The following is a 22,008-nucleotide window of genomic DNA, read 5'->3' on the forward strand; positions in this document are numbered from 1 at the left end:
ACTAAAAATAGAATGATCTGGTCATTATCACATTGCTGTTTGTGGGAGCTTGCTGTGCACAGATTGGCTGCCGCGTTTCCTACATTACAACAGTGACCACACCTCAAGAAAAGTGCTTCGTTGGCTGTAAAGCGCTTTGGGGCGTCCCGAGATCATGAAAAGCGCCGTATAAATGTATGTCTTTCTTTCCGTAGTTAGGGTCACGGGAGAGTGTTGTCACTCCATTGCTAAAACTGGCTTCCTTTTCCCGACAGTTGAAAAGCACAGACCGACTTTCACTGGTTGGCAGTGCCAGGACCCGTGGCTGTCTAGCTATGAGTCAGGCTCTTAACTCCAGAAGATACCGAGAGGCTTGAGATTTCTATTCCGGGTGAAACACTGCAGGAAATAGCCTGACAAGTAACAAGTGGATCTCTGCCAGCCCCCTAGTTACTCTCTGAGTTCTGTTAATGCACTTCTTCTCGTTCGGGATCCCATGTACAATCTCTTCCACTCTCTCTGAGCCATTTACACTCACTTTGTTGTGATTAAATGGGGTGGGGTGTCGAGTCCGTGATATTACAGATTGGTAGACTGCATAAAATCGGGGCTCGACCAGCACCAAAATCAATAATAAAGCTGTTGGTTTTTTGCAAGAGCCACTTTCATTTTTGCAGCTGGATTCTGGGAGATCAGTGCCTGAAATCCAAACTACAGCAGAACAGCATCGAAATGAAAGCAGTTTAAGGGGAACGTAAACATCTTCAGCTGTCTGAGGTAGATGATATACCTGGAGAGTAAGGATGTTAAGTGATACGGAGGTAGAGTGGGAAATTGGAATTGATAAGATAAGAGTTGCCATGGCGAACAAAACAGTTCAGCAGGCTCAACGAGTCGAATGGCTCACCCGTTACACTATGGCTGGGAAATTCTTCGGACCAGGCCTGTGTTTTACATGGGAAACCTGTGCACTGTGTGATGGAGAATAATCAGCTGATGGATGGTATGGCAGAAAGAGAGAGAGCTGGAGGGCAATAATTCAACTCGGCAGTTCCAATAATAAACCAGTGAACCTCTTCCAGTTTCTGAGATTGAACTGCTACCTTAAAACACCCTGCCACACCTTAATAATATGTTGTCTCGGTTTTATCACTGCTGCAGCAAGAATATGTTTGTTCTGCACTTTGCCTTAAAGCATATCTTGGGATGCCGTCATCACTCCGTCCCATTCGCAATGACTCATTTCCTCTGGGATGTACTCATGCGCTGTTGTAAGCCGGGACACAAGTACTTTCCTTTTTTTTATCTGGTGTCCCACTACTGCTCTTCCACCAATTTTACTAAATAAATTTTGCGACGCAATTTTATCTCGACTATTTTCCAAATGACACAGTACTACACAGAAACAGGCCGTTCGCCCAACTGGTTCGTGCTGGTGTTTCTGCTCCACACCAGCCTCCTCCCAACCTTCTTCCTCTCACCCCATCAACATATCCGCCTATTCCTTTCTCTTCTCATGTGTTTATCTTGCTTCCCCTTAAATGCCTCTTATTTGCCTCAACCAGTCCCTGTGGTAGCGAGTTCCACATTCAAACCACTCTCTGGTTTCTCCTGAATCCCCTATTGGATTTATTAGTGACTATCTTATATTTATGCCCCCTAGTTCTGGTCTCCCCCTGCAAGTGGAAACATCTTCTCTACGTCTACCCTATCAAACCCTTTCATAATCTTAGGGACCTCCATCAGGTCACCCCTCAGTCTTCTCTTTTCTAGAAAAAAGAGCCCCAGAGCCTGTTCAATCTCTCCTGATAGGTATAACCTCTCAGTCCTGGTATCATCCTTGTAAATCTTTTATGCACCTTCTCCAGTGTCTCTATATCCTTTTTACAATATGGAGACCAGAACTGTTTACAGTGCTCCAAGTGCAGTCTAACTAAAGTCCTATACAAGTTTAACACAACTTCTCTGCTTTACAATTCCATCCCTCGTGCTTGGTTTCCTTTTTCATAGTCTTATTGACCAGCGTTGCTACTTTTAGTGGTCACTTATGGTATTATTTATTTTACTGACAGAGGGGGGCGTGGTTACATGGTCTGGTACGAACAGGTCAAAGACTCAGATTCGATAGTTAGTCTGTGCGGAGTTGGTTGATCTCAATCCAGGTAGCAGAAGGGACATTACAAGACCTCAGGGTTCCCTTACTTGGTTTGGGGAAAGGGGCTTTGCTATCAGCTTGGGTTACTGCTCCTGATATTTGCCCAGTGACCCAGGGTTAGAAAGTGCGGGTGTGTAGATAGAACTAGGCTCACTTTATGATGCCTCCGGCAACCCAACAGCCTGCCAATGGCCACAGGGGTGCAATACAGGAGGACCGCCGGCAGCTAAGGCAAGTGTATCCCGCTATTGCCTGTGAGGGAGTACTTTAAAAAAAAAAAATGGATTCATTACGATCTCAAAAATGGTGCTTCACATCATCATGTAAAGCAATGCCTGGTATCACAGGCAAGGCACAGTGAGTCCGTGTGTGCCCCGATCACACCACACCTGCACTACGGTGTACGGTTTTAGCCACCGAGCCATAAGGGAGCCTCCAGGCCCAAAGACGGTAAAGGAGAACAATGAGGCTGATCAAGGAAGTGCTCTGACAGATGACTTAATAAACTATGGCCTTTCAGCCTGAAAGAGAGACATCTCCGAGGGCAGCTTATAGGGGCATTTTAAAGAAAGAAAATAAGGAAAGGACTTGCATTTATATAGCGTCTTTCGTGACCTTAGGATGTCCCAAAGCGCTCTGCAGCCATGAAGTACTTTTGAAGTGTAGTCACTGTTGTAATAGAGTCATAGAGTTATACAGCACAGAAAGAGGCCCTTCGGCCCATCGTGTCTGCGCCGACCATCAATCCCTGTCCAGTCTAATCCCATTTTCCAGCATTTGGTCCATAGCCTTGTATGCAATGGCATTTCAAGTGCTCATCCAAATGCTTCTTGAATGTTATGAGGGTTCCTGCCTCTACCGCCCTTTCAGGCAGTGAGTTCCACATTCCAACCACCCTCTGGGTGAAAAAGTTCCTCCTCAAATCCCCTCTAAACCTCCTGCCCCTTACCTTGAATCTACGCCCCCTTGTTATTGACCCCCCTACTAAGGGGAAAAGTTCCTCTTTATCTACCCTATCTATGCCCCTCATCATTTTGTACACCTCAATCAGGTCCCCCCTCAGCCTTCTTTGCTCCAAGGAAAACAATGTTGGAAACGCGGCAGCCAGTGTGCGCACAGCAAGCGCCCACAAACAGCAATGAGGTGATGACCAGATCATCTGTTTTAGTGTTGATTGAGCGGTAACTATTGGCCAGGAGAACCCCCGCTGCTCTTTCTCAAATAGTGCCGTGGGATCTTTTACAGCCACCTGAGAGAGCAGACGGGGGTCTCGGTTTAACGTCTCATCTGAAAGTCAGCACCCCCAACAGTGCAGCACTCCCTCAGCACTGCGTTGGAGTGTCGGCCCTGGGTTATGTGCTCCAATCTCTGGAACGGGACTTGAACCCACGACCTTCTGACTCAGAATGGGCTGGAGAAAAGAAACCTGGACCAATACTTTCAGCTACTGCAGGGCAGGAGGGCACAGGGTCAGGGCTGTGGAGGGCAAGTTTGGGACAAATGCCAGGAAACATTTCGTTGCACAGAGAGCGAGCAGCAGCTGGAGTGGGTTGCCATGAGGTTGTGGTTGAAGCTGGAACACTGGATCCATTTAAGGTACAGCCAGGTGCTGTAATGGGGAAGACATTTGGGTTGATATCCTGGCAGGCTGAGATCAAAAGGGCTGCACTGAGATCAAATGTGCTGAGTCTTCTTCATCCAAACCTTTTTCGTGATATATAGCATATATGCCCCCCCACACACACTCTAAGGAAATATAGCAGGTAGAGCTATAGACCAATTTACACTCCCATGTCGCCAGGCTCCTACAGGAAAGGAGCCGTACTGAAATGACCATATGTTATACAGCAGCACACCGTCCACTACACATCAGAGGTACATATATACATACAGCACATATTATAGGGAAATAAATCAAGCTCTATATGTTAGTTTCCTTCATGACTTGCAGCCTCAAAGCAGGCACCTGTCAGGCATGAGTTTGAAAATGTACTGTAAATGTTGTTATAAGATCCCAGTGAAAACATACACATCATTCCAAAAATAACTTTTCATTTACCACGCGCATTCCTCAGATTCCTGATTTCCCGTCTGAAACGAGGGAATGACCTACATTACTGAAGCAGGGCTGTCTGGCTTCAGCAGTTTGGGGAGAGCGGCATGTGTGTGTAAGTATAGCCCAAAGGGACTGTGTTTCCAGTAAACTTATCGAGCAACCTCTTCCCGGCACTGGGCTTTGATTTTTTTTCTCGTGTGTGTGTGAAGTATTTCGCAAGAGGAGCAATTCCTCCTTCTAAACACCAGAGGACTGATATTAACCCCTCTCTCACTGTTCCTAACAAGAATGGGCGTGTGGTGGGGGTGGGTTTAAAATAGAGGAAACATCCTTCCCTCCGGCCTGGAACCGTGCTCACGCTGGGCGTTACTGTACATCCTGGGTTTTGGCAGGCAAGAGGCCCTCACCGCATGCAGGTCAGGGCGTCATACACATGGAGGTCGGGGTCTGACCGTAATTCAGACCCGATGCCGTTTTGACGCACAGTCGCGTGTTCGGCACCTGGTGCCGGCCCCACCGGCAGCACCAGCTGCCCAGAAGCAGCAGGTCCAGAAGAGGGCCGAGACGGCAAGTCATTAAAATTTTCTAAAGGTTTCCTAGTGGGCCAAGAGGAGCCAGAGCAGGTTCTTCAGGGCAGGAGAGGAAACCTGGGTCCTCTCCTGCCCCAGGCCTAACCCAACCCTCCCACATTCTCCTCCTCTGATCGCATCTGGCTTCTCCCTGCCGCCGCCTCCTATTGCATTCGGCTTCCCCTCCCCCACCTCCGACGCGATTCCCTGACAGCCGCGGGGAGTTCCCACCGGCGGCCTCCTGCCCCGCTCCACGTCATTCCCGCCAGCTTTCGGTGGGAGTGGGAGCTGGGGGTACGGCAATGAGGCCCGGGAGTTAAAAGGGCCCCGTGCGTCATGTCGGCCAGTGGCCAGGCCCCGGGTTCAAATCGGGGTTTGAAGAAAGCGGACGGACGGTTTTTACATCACCACCGGTGACAAGATGCCACAGCAGGACTTCAGTATCGAAGAGGTCACCCCCTTACACCTTGGAGTAACCAGTGCTGCACGGGAAGCAGCAGCTCGAGGCCTTTCACTTTTACGCTGAGCGGGTCAGGGTGGAGAACCAGGATCTCTCTGAGTGCCGGTCTCCTGGCTTTCCTTTGCCGTCGCGCCTCTTGGCCCAGGCGGCGGGGCCCACACGAAGGGAATCTCGGCGTTTTCTGCACGGTCTCCCTCAGCCACTCTGTGGACCCGAGGCGACGTCAGGACCCAGAGCCCGCTGACAGTGCAGCGTCTGCGCCTCTTGTGTTCAAAGTGCACGAGTTGGCACTGGGGCCTCATCATCATAATAAAAGGCCAAGAAGTCTGACTCAGAGCTGAAGTAGCTGATGAAAAGCATTTTGGCTTCCAGGAATAATTATCATTAACATCACTGGAGCAGTAGAATATTAATGCGTAACGCTATCAATTAGCATATTATCCATCTGTGTCCCTTTATAGCCCCTCACTAAAATAGCTGTCCCCCAGAGCACGCCTAACCACAATTGTTTTACGCAGGTTGGTTTCTGTAAAGACTGTTACACTCCGTGAATGAGTACGTTTAAATGCTCAATTTGCAAAGTCTCCTTACCTTCGCACACAGGGCAGCACTCCCCGGGAATCTTCACTGGGTTCAGGCAGCTCTGACCGCAGGCGGTGGCCATGCAGTGGGGCTCGCCGTTGATGCACTGGCAGAAGGTGCAGTCATCCTCGCGCCAGCGGTCGCCGTGCGCGCGGATCTGTCCGTTGGCGTAACACCCGGCGGGGTTGTGGATCGGGTATATCGGATCTGTCGGGGGGGGTGGTGGGTGGAAGATATGACACTGTTAACGAGCGCCGATCGTTCTTGGGATAAACGCAGACGCACACAAAAAGGGAGAGACGGGCGTGCTGACGGGGACAGGCACACGAGAGAAACAGGCACGCAGCACGAGAGAGATTCACACACGCCAGTGACAGACTGGCAGGCACACCGACTTGGCTCGTGAAGCAGACACACACGAGAGGGACACGAGAGAGATGTGCATGCGAAACAGGCACACGTATCTGTGAGATACACGTACACATATAACACACAAAACACAGTGCATGGGCACTAGCTGTAGAAGAGACGCACACACGACTGATTGACACGGTATTCAATGTTCCAAAGAGAAAGGCTGCATTCGTATGTTAATTTGCTGAATTCACACCAAGTCTCGTTCACCCATTAGCCCTGTGCTCGCTGACCTACATTGGCTCCTGGTTAAGCAGCGCCTCAATTTTAAAATTCTCATCCTTGCAAATCTCTCCAGGGCCTCTCCCCTCCCGATCTCTGTAATCTCTTCCAGTCCCACAACCCCTCGAGATATCTGCGCTTCTCCAATTCTGGCCTCTTAAGCATCCTCGATTTTAATTGCTCCACCATTGGCGGCCGTGCCTTCAGCTCCCTTAGCCCCAAGCTCTGGAATTCCCTTCCTAAACCTCTCTGCCTCTCTAACTCTCTCTCCTCCTTTAAGACGCTCCTTAAAATTGACCTCTTTGACCAAGTTTTTAGTCACCTGTCCTGATATCTCTTTATACGGCTCGGTGTCAAATTTTGTTTGATAACGCTCCTGTGAAGCGTCTTGGGACATTTTACTACATTAAAGGCGCTATATAAATACAAGTTGTTGTTGGGCAGTAGCAAGCAGCGTGCCATCAATCCTGGCGATACGAAGCTTTTCCGAAGGCGCGTTTTCACCGTTACAGGGAGTCCCGTACAGCCGGCGGCATTTAAATGGACCAGGACTGCGCGGTATACACGGGACTCCCCAGCAGCAAGGCCTCAGTGTGAGACCGGCGCTTGGGAGAATCTGACCGCGCTCATCGTGATTCTCATGCAATATCAACGACACCGTGACTCTTCCAAAGCAGTCAAACGCCTGCTTTCAGTAAACTGAAAACATTTGCTGCTCTCTGTGATGGTGAATTGAGCTGAGAACCAGGTGCTGATATCGTGGTTCAGTGCGTCAAACAGAAGCAGACTGGAAACTGCAGCATCCCTTTAAATAAATGAAGTGTACCAGAGCAGAGAGCAAAATCCTGTTACTGCCATGTAATAGATCTGGTCCATTAATGCAGCTTAATGGGCCGGCTTAACAATTTCTTATTCCTTAATAAAAGCCTGCCAATGGGTGAGAGATGAGTTAATGTCATTAGTTACCGGGCACTTAGAGGACACATCTGTGCCAATCAGGATCAATGCATGCCCTTCTTTGCTCTTCATCTTTCCCGGAGGCAGAGACAGATGCTGGAATATAGCTTTCCCGCTGATCTTCCTGTTATGCCATTCAGGTGGCTGGCCATTGCTCTGCTGGATAGTGCCAGCAGGGTCTTTGAGCAGGCTGGGGGTCATCAAAGCCGAGCCTGATGCTGCTCTTACCTGCCGCTCACACACGTATTTTCTAGCAGACTGCATTGTGGCCAGAGAGAGGGAACCGTGGCTGATTTTTTTTTTAACTTGAATTACATAGACTGTACAGCACAGAATCAGACTGTGCCAGTGTTTAGGCTCCACACGAGCCTCTGCCCAGTCCATTTACTTCATCTCAGAGACAATGAAGCCGACAATAACGCCCCAACTGTTGCCAGCTAACTTGGTCAGACTCAGAATTGGACCTGGGACCTTCTGATCTGTGCAACCTGGGGGGGGTAAAGCTTCAACTTAAATTGATTAACGGTCTTAGCCGTGGCTCAGTGGTAGCGCTCGCGCCTCTGACTCAGAAGCACGTGGGTTCCAGCCCCTACAACAGAGACTTGAGTGCATAAACCTAAGCTGACAATCCAGTGCAGTGCTGAGGGAGTGCTGAACCGTTGGAGGGGCCGTCTTTCGGATGAAACGTTAAGCCCTCTCAGGTGGACGTATAAGATCCCACTATTTGAGGAAGAGCAGGGGAGTTTCTCCCCGGTGCCCAGGCCAACATTTACTCCTCAACCAACCTCACTGGAATGCAGTGCCTGAAAGGGTGGTGGAAGCAGATTCAACAGTAAAGTTCAAAAGAGAATTGGATAAATTTACAGGGCTATGGGGAAAGAGCAGGGGGAGTGGGATTAATTGGATTGCTCTACCAAAGAGCCGGCACATGCACGATGGGCCGAATGGTCTTCTTCTGTGCTATGATTTTTTTTAAAAACCAGATTATCTGGTGATTATCACATTGCTGAGCACCAACTGGCTGCCGCGTTTCCTACATTATTTCACTGGCTGTAAAACGCTCTGGGACATCCTGAGGGTGTGAAAGGCGCTATGTGAATGCGAGTTCTTCCTCGTCTTGCTTAACTAACCTCCTTCACCACCTGGGTGGTAATCTGGTGCAGCAGATCGCCTGTCCGTTTAGAACCCGTCCGATTTCCATGCAAAGATAATGGGACAGGTGCTGTAACGGGTGGGCGATCCGATACAGGTCAGGTGGTGGTGACGAAAAGTGACCCTCCGCACCCCCCCCCACCCCCGGTTTACTTTCATGCAGAGAAGGATGGTAAATGAGGAAGAGTTACCTTCACAGACTGGGCAGCACTCCCCTTCTGGCACGTAGTACCTGTCACAGTGCAGCTCGCCGCACTGCGCCGAGAAGCAAATGGAGACGCCCCCTTGACACCTGCAGAAACGGCACGCATCCATCCGGAACATATTCCCGTCGTAATATTCCACGCCGTTGAATATGCAGGTGGGCTTTGTCTCTGCAAGGACAGAGCACAAAAAAAAATGTTCTATTACTCTCGGTCACTCCACAGATGCATTTAAGGGGAAGCTAGATTAGCACGTGAGGGAGAAAGGGACAGAAGGATATGTTGATGGGGTTGGAAGAAGCAAGGTGGGAGGAGGCTGATGTGGAGCAAAAACACTGGCATGGACCAGTTGGGCCGAATGGCCTGTTTCTGTGCTGTAAATCCTCTGTAAATCTATCAGTGGCTGTGGCCTAATTTACGTCAGGCTGACGTCACTGGTAACTTTGCCAGCTGCTGTTATTTTGTTGTTGTCTGGTTCCATTTTTTTCTCCCATTCCTTCTCATGAAGACGTTGACTCTTTGGGGGTAAGCTTCCATGGGGCACCTGCTGCTCTCTCTTCCCTCTCTCAAACTTCACCACAATCGCCCATTCTTAAAGAGCCAGCCCGGATTTTCCTACAATTGACTGTGGATGGTCAGGAAAGTCTACGCCGGAATATCGGTGGGCTATTTAGCTGGCGGACCATCGCAGTCGAGCCAGAGACTTGTCCTCACCTGGGCAACCCCGCATGTGTTAGGATTGGTGGGTAGCGATCACAAGCTTTAGTTGAATATTTACAACCCCTTCCCTAACCTCGGAAATTTGTGGTCTGTATAATTCCGTGCCACACCACCCCACGATACACACACCCTGACGTAAGAAAACTACTAGGCACTTGGTCAAAGCGTTAAACAAAGCTTTAATCAACTGTTTTACAACATGGAGGTCTAGTTGTGTCCTTCACTAGTTCCTGTTAAGAATGTCCTACGCAAGCTGGGCCCGCGCCCGAGTATTTATACTCTCCCTGGACAGCGCCAACCGTGTATTACTCGCCAATACGCCAATACTCCGTATTATTTCATAAGTCTTTCTTTCATGAATGACTGATTCATGTCACACCCACTGAGTCATCGTCGGGCAGTGTGAACGGTTTAGAAATGGGGTGGTGGGGGGGCAATTATCTTTTGAGTTGGTTGTTTCTTTTGTCAACAGAACTGAGGATATTGACTGACCGCTCTGGGAATTTCTCCACCGACTGTGGAGTGTGTGAAGCCAGATAAACCCAATTACTAATCTCAGCCACAAACTAAAAACCTGACGATTAGTTGTCCGACTAGTTTACAGCACAGTGCACACTCCGGCAGATGTTTTCCATCGACAAATCTGAGCAGCCAGCTCACAGAAGTAGCCGACAAAATTTCTCTGATCTGGATGACAAAAATAGCAACCCTTTGCCCTTCAATCACAATATCTCATGAAGCCGGCGATGACGAGTTGATTGACCAGATGAAGATAAATTTGTAGCTGCAAGCTGACTTCACACGACTTCATTCCCATTTCTGGTAAGCCACACTTTGTGCACCACTCTCTCACTTTTACATTCGGAGCGGGGAGCTGGCTGCTCTCACAGGCGGGCTCGGGCTCGGCTTTTTTGCACAGAGTTCCACAGATAGCAAACTCGCAGGACTGCCTCCTCGTGCCCGCAAAAACTAAAACTGGCTCCCTTATCCTCTGGCAGAATCGTAGCCTCATGCTTTCACGGACTTGCAATACCGTCAGGGATAAAGGAGTGAGGTTTATCATCATAATGGGAGTGCAGGCCATGGTGTCTCTCGCTGTCCACGCCATACATACCGGAAAAATGCCTTTCATCTGAACACCATCCAAACGAGACTCCCAAAACAAGCGCTCTACTCAGAGCTCCGGCACGGCAAGAGAGCCCCAGGTGGGCAGAGGAAACGCTTCAAGGACACCCTCAAAGCCTCCTTGAAAAAGTGTAACATCCCCACCGACACCTGTGAATCCCTGGCCCAAGGCCGCACAAAGTGGAGGAGAAGCATCCGGGAAAGCGCCAAACACCTCGAGTCTCTTCGCCGGGAGCAAGCGGAAGCCAAGCGCAGGCAGCGCAAGGAGCGCACGTCAACCCAAGCACCCCACCCACCCGCACTTTCAACCACTGTCTGCCCCACCTGTGACAGAGACTGTAGGTCCCGCATTGGACTCATCAGTCACCTGAGAACTCATTTTTAATGTGGAAGCAAGTCATCCTCGGTTCCGAGGGACTGCCTAAGAAGAAGATCCAAAAATAAAATAAAAAACAGGAGAGAGACGACACGCACAGCAAGAAAAGGATGGAGAGACGAGGACAAATAGACTGCGAGAATCAGACAGAGAGAGAGAGAGAGAGAGATATACACAAAGCGACATAAAAATGGAGAGAGGACACGTACGCTGGAAGACAGAAAGAGAGAGACACAGTGAGGTAAAAACAGAGAGAATGTCATACAATGGGGAAAGAAAGAGAAAAACGGATTGAAGAACAGAGGGAGAAACTGGCGGGGAGAAACATACGAATGCAACAACAACAACTTGCATTTATATAGCGCATTTAACGGGCCAGGCACTTCACAAGAGCATAATCAGACTGAAATTGACACAGAGCCAAAGGAGGAGACATTAGGACAGGTGATCAAAAGCTTGGTCAAAGAGGTAGGTTTTCAGGAGCGACTGCACGCGGAAACAGACGGGGAAAAAAAGGGGAGACAGAATGAGTGACGGATATGGAGGATAAACTACGGAGAGACACACAGACAAAAGAAGAAACGGACCAAAAGAGGCGGCACGCATACACAAAAGCGGATAATGGACAGAGAGATGGCACACATATGGAAACGCAGACAGAAACAGGGAGAGTGAGTCACACGTAGAAATGGATAGAGACATATACACATATAGAATCAGATAAAGACAGAGACAGAAAGAGATTAAGACTGTGACAGGCAGAAAGTTAGAGGAAGAGAGAGCACATTTACTCCAGTAATTTGTGCTTGATGTATCTGAATTCAGTTGAAATTTCTCATCCCTAGCAAGTTAGCTACTGCTCAACTGGGTCAACAACAATTATTCCATTTGGAAATACTGCCACAGACTCGGTGTTACAAAAAAGACAAAACAAACCAGAAGGCAATCCTTAACCTCAAAAAAACCCATTATTCAGTCTGTCTCATACTCGTATTTCAATGGTTGCTGCAACTAAAGTTCTTTCAACTTTCTGCAGGAGCTGTTGCTTTCCCCGAGGCTACACTTGTAACATCTTACTGACGCTGAGTAACAGGAGGGAGGGCACTTGTGCTGCCGATGTTCTCCGCCGGATGTGGTTGGATGGGTCCCGGGCACCTTTGGTATTAGGCAATTACTCTGAATAATTGTGCTGGAGACCTAAGCTCGCTCCTATCCACTTTCACACAAGAGAGCCCCGAGATCTTTAGCTTTGGGGGAAACTGTACAAAACCAACAAATCACGAAGGAAAGGAAGAAACCCTTGCCTTGTAAAAAATTACAGCTGACTATAAGAAAAAGACGAAATTGGAGGAGGCAGAGGAAAGCTCTATTCCTCCATGTGAAGCATCACAGTCAAATCTGACCCTGTCCTCACCTAACATCCACCGATGTGCACATTCAAAGACAGTGAGAATACTATAATTGGCCTCAGTATTCTCATGCTGGGCAGGGGGGAGGTTCTGGATTCAAGTCCCACGGGCAGGGGAGTTCTTCCTGGTGTCCTGGCTGACATTTATCTCTCAACCAACATCGCTAAAAACAGATTAGCTGGTCATTATCACATTACTGTTTACGGGACCTTGCTGTGCTCAAAATTTGGCTGTCGTGATTCCTACATTACAACGGTGACTACACTTCAAAAGTGCTTCACTGGCTGTTAAGCACGTTGGGACGCCCTGAGGTCGTGAAAGGTGCTGTATAAAAGACAAGTCTTTCTTTTGTTTGAACACATTTGCAATAAGCAGGAAACTGAGTGACATAGTCATAATCCGGAGGTGGACAAAGCACAATCACAGGAGAGCTAACCGGGTCGCAGGTTTGTCCCTTTGCGTGATGGGCAGCGAAGAAAATAAAACACAACATGAAGTGATTTAAACAACAATGACGTGAAAAGAAGGGAATGCACATCTGCTAACACTACTGGCAATACATGTCCCCACTGAAGCATGTTTTTATAGAATTAACCATGATTAGGAGTCTGCTTTCAGCACGCATCAAGGAAGATCATGCTGCGATCTCACATGGCAGCACTTCTAACATGGCAACACGGACTGCTGTCTTCTACATTGAGAATATGGAATGTTCTGGGATGGAGCCAGCGCTCTGCTATCTATTCTTGTTTCGTGGGGTACCATTAGTGGCAACTTTCACAAGGGTGCAGCCTCAAATTTTGGGCTGGCTCCAAGGATCATATGTTGAAATGCAAGTATGAACATGAGAATTGTGCTGGAAACGTAGCTTTAAGTCTTGCTTATTGAAGGGTTTAGTAAAGCTTTGAAGCGTAACAACACTCCCAGGTACCCAGAACAGGCACTTGTTTTTGGAGGTGGGGGTGGGGGTGGGAGGGGGTCTTTGTTTGACCGCAATTCTGCATGTTGGTATAAACACAGTACAACCGATGATGGCTGTCTTGACAGTACATTGGTAGAGCAGGGACTCCTGACTAGGAAACCCGAGCCTGAACTCTAGTCTCTGTGCACTCTGGGGACTCCTGGAGGATGAACTTCCTCAGTCTTGACCTGGTTGTCTGGGGCAGGAAGGGAAACCAATGCTGTCACACGTCAATCCCCTTGACGGGTCTACTAATGTCATGCTCCAGTACTTCCAACTAGGGAGGTCCTTGGGGAAACAGTGAAGTAACATGGGGGAAGGGGAACAGAAAAGAAGGAAAAAAAGGTAATATTGTGACTTTTCTTTTTAAGAGTATGAAATCCCCTTATTCCTCCACATCTTGCTCATTTCCTATAGGCCTCAAACCTCCTGCAGCGCAGGAGATAATCAACTTGCACCCCAGCCTCTGCCAGGGCCACTCTTCAAGCAGCTGCTCGGAGACACAGAACAGTGCGATTCCTGCGCTATGGGGAGGCACCTGACTGTGGCTCCCTCAGACAGGTAACACAGCAGAGCGGGAGGGTAGGGTGCGGGATGAGAGAAATCAAACGTGTGTGTCCCATCATTCTGTGGCCCTGCACCACGGTGCTGCACAGAATCCTGGCAGATATTCTGTAACGTGCACATTAGCTGAAGCAAAAAAACACTCTCAATGACTTACACTTAACTCATAGCATCAGACCATTCGGCCCATCTTGTCTCTGAAAGAGCTATCCAATTATTCCGACTCCTCTGTTTCTTCCCCATAGCCATGCAATTTTTTTCCTTTTCAGGTATCTATCCAATTCCCTTTTGAAAGTTACTATTGAATCTGCTGCCATCACCCTTTCAGGCAGTGCATTCCAGATCATAACTCGCTGCATAAATTTTTTTTCTCCACATCTCCTCATAGGAGTTGGATATATTTCTTAAGGCTAAAGGGATCAAGGGATATGGGGAGAAGGCAGGAACAGGGTAGTGAATTTGGATGATCAGCCATGATCTCATTGAATGGCGGAGCAGGCTCGAGGGGCCGAATGGCCTACTCCTGCTCCTATCTTCTATGTTTCTATGTATCTCCCCTCTGGTTCTTTTGCCAATTATTTTAAACCTGTGTCCTCTGGTTACTGACCCTCCTGCCAGTGGAAACATTTTCTCCCTATCTACTCTAACAAAACCCGTCATAATTTTGAACACCTCTATTAAATCTCCCCTTAACCTTCTCTGCTCTAAGGACAACAATCCCAGCGTCTTTAATGTACAGCAAAGTCCTAAAGTGCTTTGCAAGATGGGGTGGGGTAATTGGAGTAAGAATTTGGAAGCAGTGCTAGAGGAGGTGGTAAAATGTGAGCTTTGAACAGGTGAACAGGTCATTAGGGTGGTTCTTGAAGATGGGGAGAGATGAAGCAAGATGGAAAGACTTGGGAAGAGTCAAAAAAGCAGTAACGTGTTGGCTGAAGGCTCTGGCACTGATGGTAGAGCGGAGTAGTGTCGGGGGCCGGGGGTGGAGAGGCGCGCAGTTGATCTCAGAAGAGCGGAGAATGAATGCTAGGATGCAGAGCTGGAAGCGGTTTCAGAGGTAGGGTGGACTTGTCAAAGGAACACCTCAAGCAAACTTTACGGAAACCACGTTGAGTATAGGAACAGGAGAAGTCCATTCAGCCCCTCGAGCCTGTTCTGTCATTCGATGAGATCATGGCTGATCTGTATCTTAAACTCCATCCACCTGCCTTGGCTCCATATCCTGTTATACACTTGTTTAGCAAAAATCTATCCCTCTCAGATTTAAAATTATTAATTGAGCTAGCATCTACTGTTTTTTGTGTGAGAGAGTTCCACACTTCTACCACCCTTTGTGTGAAAGAGTGTTTCCTAACATCTCTCCTGAATGGACTGGCTCTGATTTTAAGGTTATGTCCTAGACTCTCCCACCAGTGGAAGAGGTTTCTATCTATCCTATCAATTCATTTCAAAATCCTAAAAACCTCAATCAAATCATCCCTTAACCTTTCATATTCCAGGGAATACAAGCCTAATTTCTGGTGAATCTGCGCTGCACTCAATTCAATTCAATTCAATTCAATTCAATACAAATCGCTTTATTGGCATGACAAGTTACATCTTATGTTGCCAAAGCATCGGAAAACATTCATGTTTGTTCACAAAAATACAGATCTATCCATACAGTGTATACACAGATATATCCCTGAGTGTATAAATATACTTTCATATAATTTATATATACTCTTTTCTTATATTTAGTGGTTGTCCCTCTGTTTATGGCAAGCTGTAACATAGTGTGCCGCTAGTGTTACGCAATTTCTCTCTTCCCCTAGTAGGTATGGGAGTTTTTGGTCGTCATTCAAATTTCTGAATTCCGGGCATATTTTTGTGAATTTTGGGTAGAAATTCTCCCTTATGCCCTGATATTTTCTACAAGCTGTGAGGAAGTACATCTCTGTCTCCACCACTCCCTGACTGCAGTGAGAGCATATCCTGTCCTCTCTTGGTAGCCAGGTCTGCCTGTGTCTACCTTTTTCGATCGCCAGGTTATGTTCACTAACTCCTTCCAAGGCCATTATATCCTCTCTAAGGTGCGATGTCCAGAACTGTACACATTTTACTCATTTGTGCTCATCTTCAAACAATTCCCATTATTACTTCTAATTTGTGCTCAGAACAATGCTCCAGAGATCAAGCTTCCTGACACTGCCATCGATCCTGAACCTTTATGAAGGAAGTATCCCTTTATCTTAACATTATATCATCACCACTAATCATTGCTGTGTGTCACGATAATGTCAGACACTTTTTACCCTTTAAGATTCAATTACCGTGGTGTGTATGTGTTTGCGCACAGAGGGTTATTAATCACCCTCCCCTTTTTGCCTCATAATATTCCGGTTACGTGGAAACGTTCTTTGGTTTCATGAATTATAGCCATTCTTTGACTATTGATCACCCCATTAAATTAGCCTTTGTACTGCTGCATATTTTATTAAGTGTTTTCCCCACGGTAGATTTATCAATTCTCACTTTGTGTTTCACTACTACTGCCTGCACTCTCAATACTATTTGATAATTTTATGCATTCCGGTTTTTGGGTCATCTATCCATTTATTTTCCATTTGTTAATCTGCAACATGGTTACTTATACTCCTGTTATTGTTTAGCCAGCCTTCACTGTAAGGTTCTGCATCCCTCCTGGGTAAAGGAGCTCGGTGTAGGAGTGCTCGATGGAAGCTCTGGTTTTGTTTTGTGTGCTATTTCCTGAAAATTCCAGACTCGTGAGTATTTCTTCCTGACTGTTGACACCAGGAGCTCGGAAAGCCTGCGCGCTGCTCGAAAACAGAATGCTAACCCCCCGTGACCCCCTGAGTAGTGCACTGTTGGGTTAGGAATGCGTTGCCTTCTAGAGTAAACACACTATTCCCCCACCCCGCCCACTTTTGATGGCCATTTGTACAGAATTTATACCTCGACTTCCTTTGAGAATTGAACTGGAAGCCACTGTATCAATAACGTGGAAGCATTTGTGTTCTTTTACAGTCAACAATAGGTCACTGAAACAATTCTCAGTGTAAATCATTACATGTTTCACATGGGGTGGAGAGGGAAATGTCACCAGCCAGGATCTTGTCTCTTGTTGCCGCCATGTAATAAATTATTTTCTCCTTTTACATGAAAAAAAAGTTTTGCATAAGATGAACAGCACAATTATCAATGCATGTCCTTCTTCAGCTAGATTCTGGGAACAAAACATTAAATATAATGGGGGTGAGTTTCTGAGGCGGGTTTCCCACTTGCCTGCTGTAACTCCGACAGAGGACCCCCTGAAAACACGGCGGAAATTCAACCCCCAATAATTTTATTAAAAATTAGCGGCACAACACTGCATCTTCCTGAGGGACATGGAAGGATAGGGAAAGGGGAAATTAGAAAAGTTAATTCATGCTGTGTGAAGTGCAAGTCCCATCACAGACGGTGACGGAAGGGCACCAACGCAGATTGCGGAACACCTCCGTTCAGTCCGTAAGGGGGACCCCGAGCTTCGGGTCGCCTGTCACTTTAATTCAGCGCCCCATTCCCACTCAGGCCTCACTGTACTCGGGCTCTTGCATTGTTCCACAGAGGCTCAACGTAAACTCGAGGAACAGCACCTCATCTTCCGATTAGGCACTTTACAGCCTTCCGGACTCAACATCGAGTTCAACAATTTCAGATCATAACCTCGGTCCCCATTACATTTTTGCTTATATTTTATCCACATCTTTGTTTTGGCCCTTTCCCCCCCCCCCCCCCCGCCACCACTCTTTTTTTTTCTCTCCCACATGGCAGCTGTCTCTCATTCTGCCAGTGCATTTCACACCTAATCTAGAGCCGTCTTTTGTCTCCACTAGTCCTATCCCCATCTCGTCTGGTTTTGAATACCTCTTAATGTCTCTTCACTTCTTTTGTTCTCTCCCAGCCCTGCTTTTCGATCTATTTCATTTCCTTTCCAGTTTTGAAAAAGGGTTGGACCCGAAACGTCGACTCTATTTTCTCTCCACGGATGTTGCCTGGCCTGCTGAGTTTTTCCAGCATTTTCTGTTGTTATTTCGGATTTCCAGCATTTGCAGTATTTTGCTATCGGACCCAGACCTCTCTGTCCTGGACGAATGAGCAGGGGGGAAAGGGAAACCCCACTGCAGATGAACAAAAAATAAGAAAGCCTGACTAAAATAAAAGCCTGCCCCACACTCAATGATGGCTAGAGCATCATGACTAGACACTTCCCAACCCTGCAGGCATGTCATCTCCTGGGAGATCTTAGTGCGTGTGAGGACGGATTGTGGGGACAGCTTAATATGGGAGAGGGAAGAGGAAAAAATAATGATATAATATAAAGTCTACAATAAAATGCAGTGCTGAATATGGTGTTACACACTGTAGTAAGCATGCAGCACAACCACTTCTAAATAATGGAAATGAAACTGCAAATCTACAAGATCCTGTCTGGTTCAAGATCACTGCAGTCTGGGACAAAGAGTTAAATCTGTACAGAAGCATGAGTACGTTTTTAATAATGAAAAAGAGTCCTTGAGACTGAGGTAAGATATCTTGACACGCAAGAACATTACAAACTCACTTCCCTTTTCTAGGGACAATCATGTAGCCAGTTCAAAGTAGTCATCCCGCAAACATTTGTGAAGCATTACAAATACATGCAAACTTTACGCCAATTTTTTTTGTTTTTAAAAAGCAAAGTTCTACAAAAAAAAGCTTAATTTATTGGCACAGAGTCACATTGTTTCAATGTGTGGCCTCCAGATGTCTGCGAGTACTTCCTAACAGAAGCTAGGACTATGATGTTGACTAGAAGAGCAATACAGGCCCTGCCAACAACACTCGCACTCTTTCGAATGTGGAGCCCAGCCCTGATATGGAAATGAGTTCAGGTTGGTAAACCACAAGAATCTGAGAATGTCTGTCATCTCAAGGTTTGTCTGTCTACTCCTGCATGCTGCAGCCCTGTTTGTCTGTGTTGTGAATTCCTGAGCAGTGACAAAAGAAGCCGGGAGCATATATAAATTTACAACCTCCCCACCTTCTCCCTCCACCGCTGGGAATTGCCTCGCCCCCGGAATGATTCTCCTCTCTCTCTCTCTCCGACCCCCTCCAATAAACCACATGCGCGCACTGGAAAATGAATGGCGTGCAAAGTGCTCTGAGGCATTTCTGAAAGATGCGATCGGATGCTATATGAAGACAAATCTTTAAAAAAAAATTCACCATTTTAATTGCTGACATGAAAGATATAATTTTCCTGTTTTGTGTTTCCAGCAGGGAGCCTTGTCCACCGGGAGCACGCATTAGAAATTTAGGTGCCCAGTCCCTTGATGATTAGTGTGCTTGCAACACGCACTCCCGGTGGGTAAGAATGCCGAGTTGGGAAATTACCCTCCGAGATGTCAGCGCATCTCCAATTCTGGCCTGTGCGACTGTGTACAGCATGTGTGCCGAGACTGCGTTGATGAGTGTAGATGGGTTAAGTGTATGCGTGTGTGTACGTACGTCAGTATGCATGTACGTGTCAGTGTACACCTGTGTCAGTACGTGTGCGTGACCGCGAGTGTGTGTTTATTGGAGTTTAAGCAACAGTATGTACACCTGTTCAAAACCAAACTGATAAAAAAAAGTCTTGTGGGTAGAATGTATTCCATTACGGACAGTAGACAAATATAGATACAACTTATACTTGGGCTGGCTACAAACCAAAATATAAACTGATGGTTGTTAATGGTCACAGCTCACACCAGCTTTCTTCATCCAGCTTTTACTTATTTTAAGACAGCTTACTTTCCCTTTGAGTCGTATATTAAGATGACCAGATATGTTTGCTTGGTACAAAATGCAAACAGGTACTTCTTTTCCTTTTCTGCCTGCTCTTTTTAAAAAATTTGTTCACGAGATGTGGCCAGCATTTATTGCCCGTCCCCGATTGCCCTCGAGAATGTGGTGGTGAGCCACCTTCTTGAATACAACTGAGATAACTTGCAAGGCCATTTCAGAGGGCAGTTAAGAGACAACCACATTGCTGTGGGTCTGGAGTCACATATAGACCAGACCGGGTAAGGTCAGCAGATTTCCTTCCCTAAAGGACATTAGTGAACCAGATGGCTTGTTCCGACAATCTGATAGTTTCATGGTCACCATTATCTGACATGAGCTTTTTATTCCAGATTTATTTAATTAAATTCTAAATTCCCCAGCTACTGTGGTGGGATTTGAACTCTCTTCTCCAGATCATTAGTCCAGTGACATAACCACTATGCTACCATTCCCCATAAGTTGCTTCTGCAGCACACGAGCATGCAGGAGACTGTGATCAGAGCTGCTACCATCAACAGGCAGGTGTTTTTTTCCCCTCTCTTAAGACAAGCCCCAACCATGAAAAGACCTATGGCGGCAAATACTTTGAGTTGAGATAATCTCTCATAATGGGCTGTGAAGACAGGATCCCTTCCCCACCCCCACACCTGCCTAGAATAACACAGACCGAGCATTAACCCTAGAACGACTAGGCTACTCCAGCAATATTGGATTTCAATGGTTTGTTCAGATAATACAAGCCTAGAGATTACTGCTGACAATATCAGCTGAGGAATGCTTAACAAGCTCGCACAACATTCCTCTGTCTGATATTTTAGCAGAGGTGTTAACCTACTAAAGATAAATGAAGCATGTCATATGAGTCCGCTAGACATTGGTCTGCTAATATCAACTACAGTCATTTCTAAGCTATACTACTGCAACGGCTTTCTCTTTCATCTCCCCTTACTTGTGTATCCCTGACCTCCCAGGCCGTGCCCTATCCCTAGCCAAGAGAGCGGGTGGCTATCTTGGCCCAGGTTTTATGTCTATGTTGCCCTTTGAATAGACAAAAGGTGGTATTGTCCGAGGAGTCCAGGGTGACTCCCCCCTTTCAATGTTCCTTTGCTCTGTGTGCAGAAGTGTTTGCCTCAACTGGGCACAATTCCGCAATGGTCTGGGCAGGACTGTTAACTCTCTGTGTGAGCATGAATCCTATTCACAAGAGCGATGTGGATGAGGAAAGCTCCTCAGATCAGATCTTAGTTATTTCTGTAGAGAAATCTACTGTTTTCCCATCAAAGCATCCAGCTATTTCTCAAATGATTCAGGGATTTTTTTTTGCCTCATGGAATTTCCTTCCATGTGTCGATCACTCTTTGTGTGATTGGGAACCTCCTGACATCAATTGGCGCCCTCCGGTCCTACTGCCATGGTATGAAGTACAGTTCTTGATGTATCTTCCTGATACTGGTTAATATTTTATATACCGCTATATAAATATTTGGAATGCACTGTCTGATAGGCTGGTGGATACAGATTCAATAATAGCCTTCAAAAGGGAATGGGATAAATACTTGAAGGAGAAAAAAATTACAGGGATATGGGGGCAGAGTGGGACTAACTTGATAGCTCTTCGAAAGACTTGATGGACCGAATGGCCTCCTTCTGTGCTGTACCAGTCTATGATCCTGTACCGGGTATGATTCACCTCCTTTCAAGTCTGAAGAACCCAAGTTTCACAGAATCACAGAATCCCCACAGTGCAGATAGAGGCCATTTCGGCCCATCGAGCCTGCACCGACACATATCCCACCCTATCCCCGTAACCCCACATATTTAATCCCCTAACACTAAGGGTCAATTAATCATAGCCAAATCAACCTAACCTGCACATCTTTGGACTGTGGGAGGAAACCGGAGCACCCGGAGGAAACCCACGCAGACACAGGGAGAATGTGCAAACTCCACACAGACAGTCACCCGAGGCCAGATTTGAACCCGGGTCCCTGGCGCTGTGAGGCAACAGTGCTAACCACTATGCCACCATGCCCCCCTACATAAGTTTCTTCAGCCCTTCCTCATAACTCAGTCCTTGTTGCTGCATTAATAAATTATACAACTACTAGCTGGCAAAAAGTACTGTAAATTCTAATATCTGGTGTGGAAATATCGCTGCTCACAACTAACCCTCAACAGACCGAGGTTTGAAGAAGTTGCACTGTAACTGTCATTAACCTAGATTCCTCTTCGCCTGAATAACGTTGCGATCTTCAGC

The 22,008-nt window shown here is 47.0% G+C and overlaps 1 protein-coding gene across 4 annotated transcripts in view; it reads right to left on the reverse strand.

The window, feature by feature from the left end:
- The window catches only part of crim1 (cysteine rich transmembrane BMP regulator 1 (chordin-like)), a 190,368-nt gene that overhangs the window by 57,339 nt on the left and 111,021 nt on the right, over nucleotides 1-22,008 (reverse strand). For all 4 annotated transcript variants that reach the window (XM_085980042.1, XM_085980057.1, XM_085980035.1 and 1 more), the window contains 2 exons: nucleotides 8,738-8,920; nucleotides 5,811-6,008 (listed from right to left, as the gene is read on the reverse strand). In XM_085980042.1, coding sequence (XP_085836168.1) covers nucleotides 5,811-6,008; nucleotides 8,738-8,920 — 381 coding nt within the window. The remainder of the gene's footprint in view (nucleotides 1-5,810; nucleotides 6,009-8,737; nucleotides 8,921-22,008) is intronic.

The sequence above is a fragment of the Somniosus microcephalus genome, chromosome 3, assembly GCF_052327205.1.
Source record: "Somniosus microcephalus isolate GS21.2 chromosome 3, FLI_Smic_1.0, whole genome shotgun sequence".
Taxonomy (NCBI): Eukaryota; Metazoa; Chordata; class Chondrichthyes; order Squaliformes; family Somniosidae; genus Somniosus; species Somniosus microcephalus.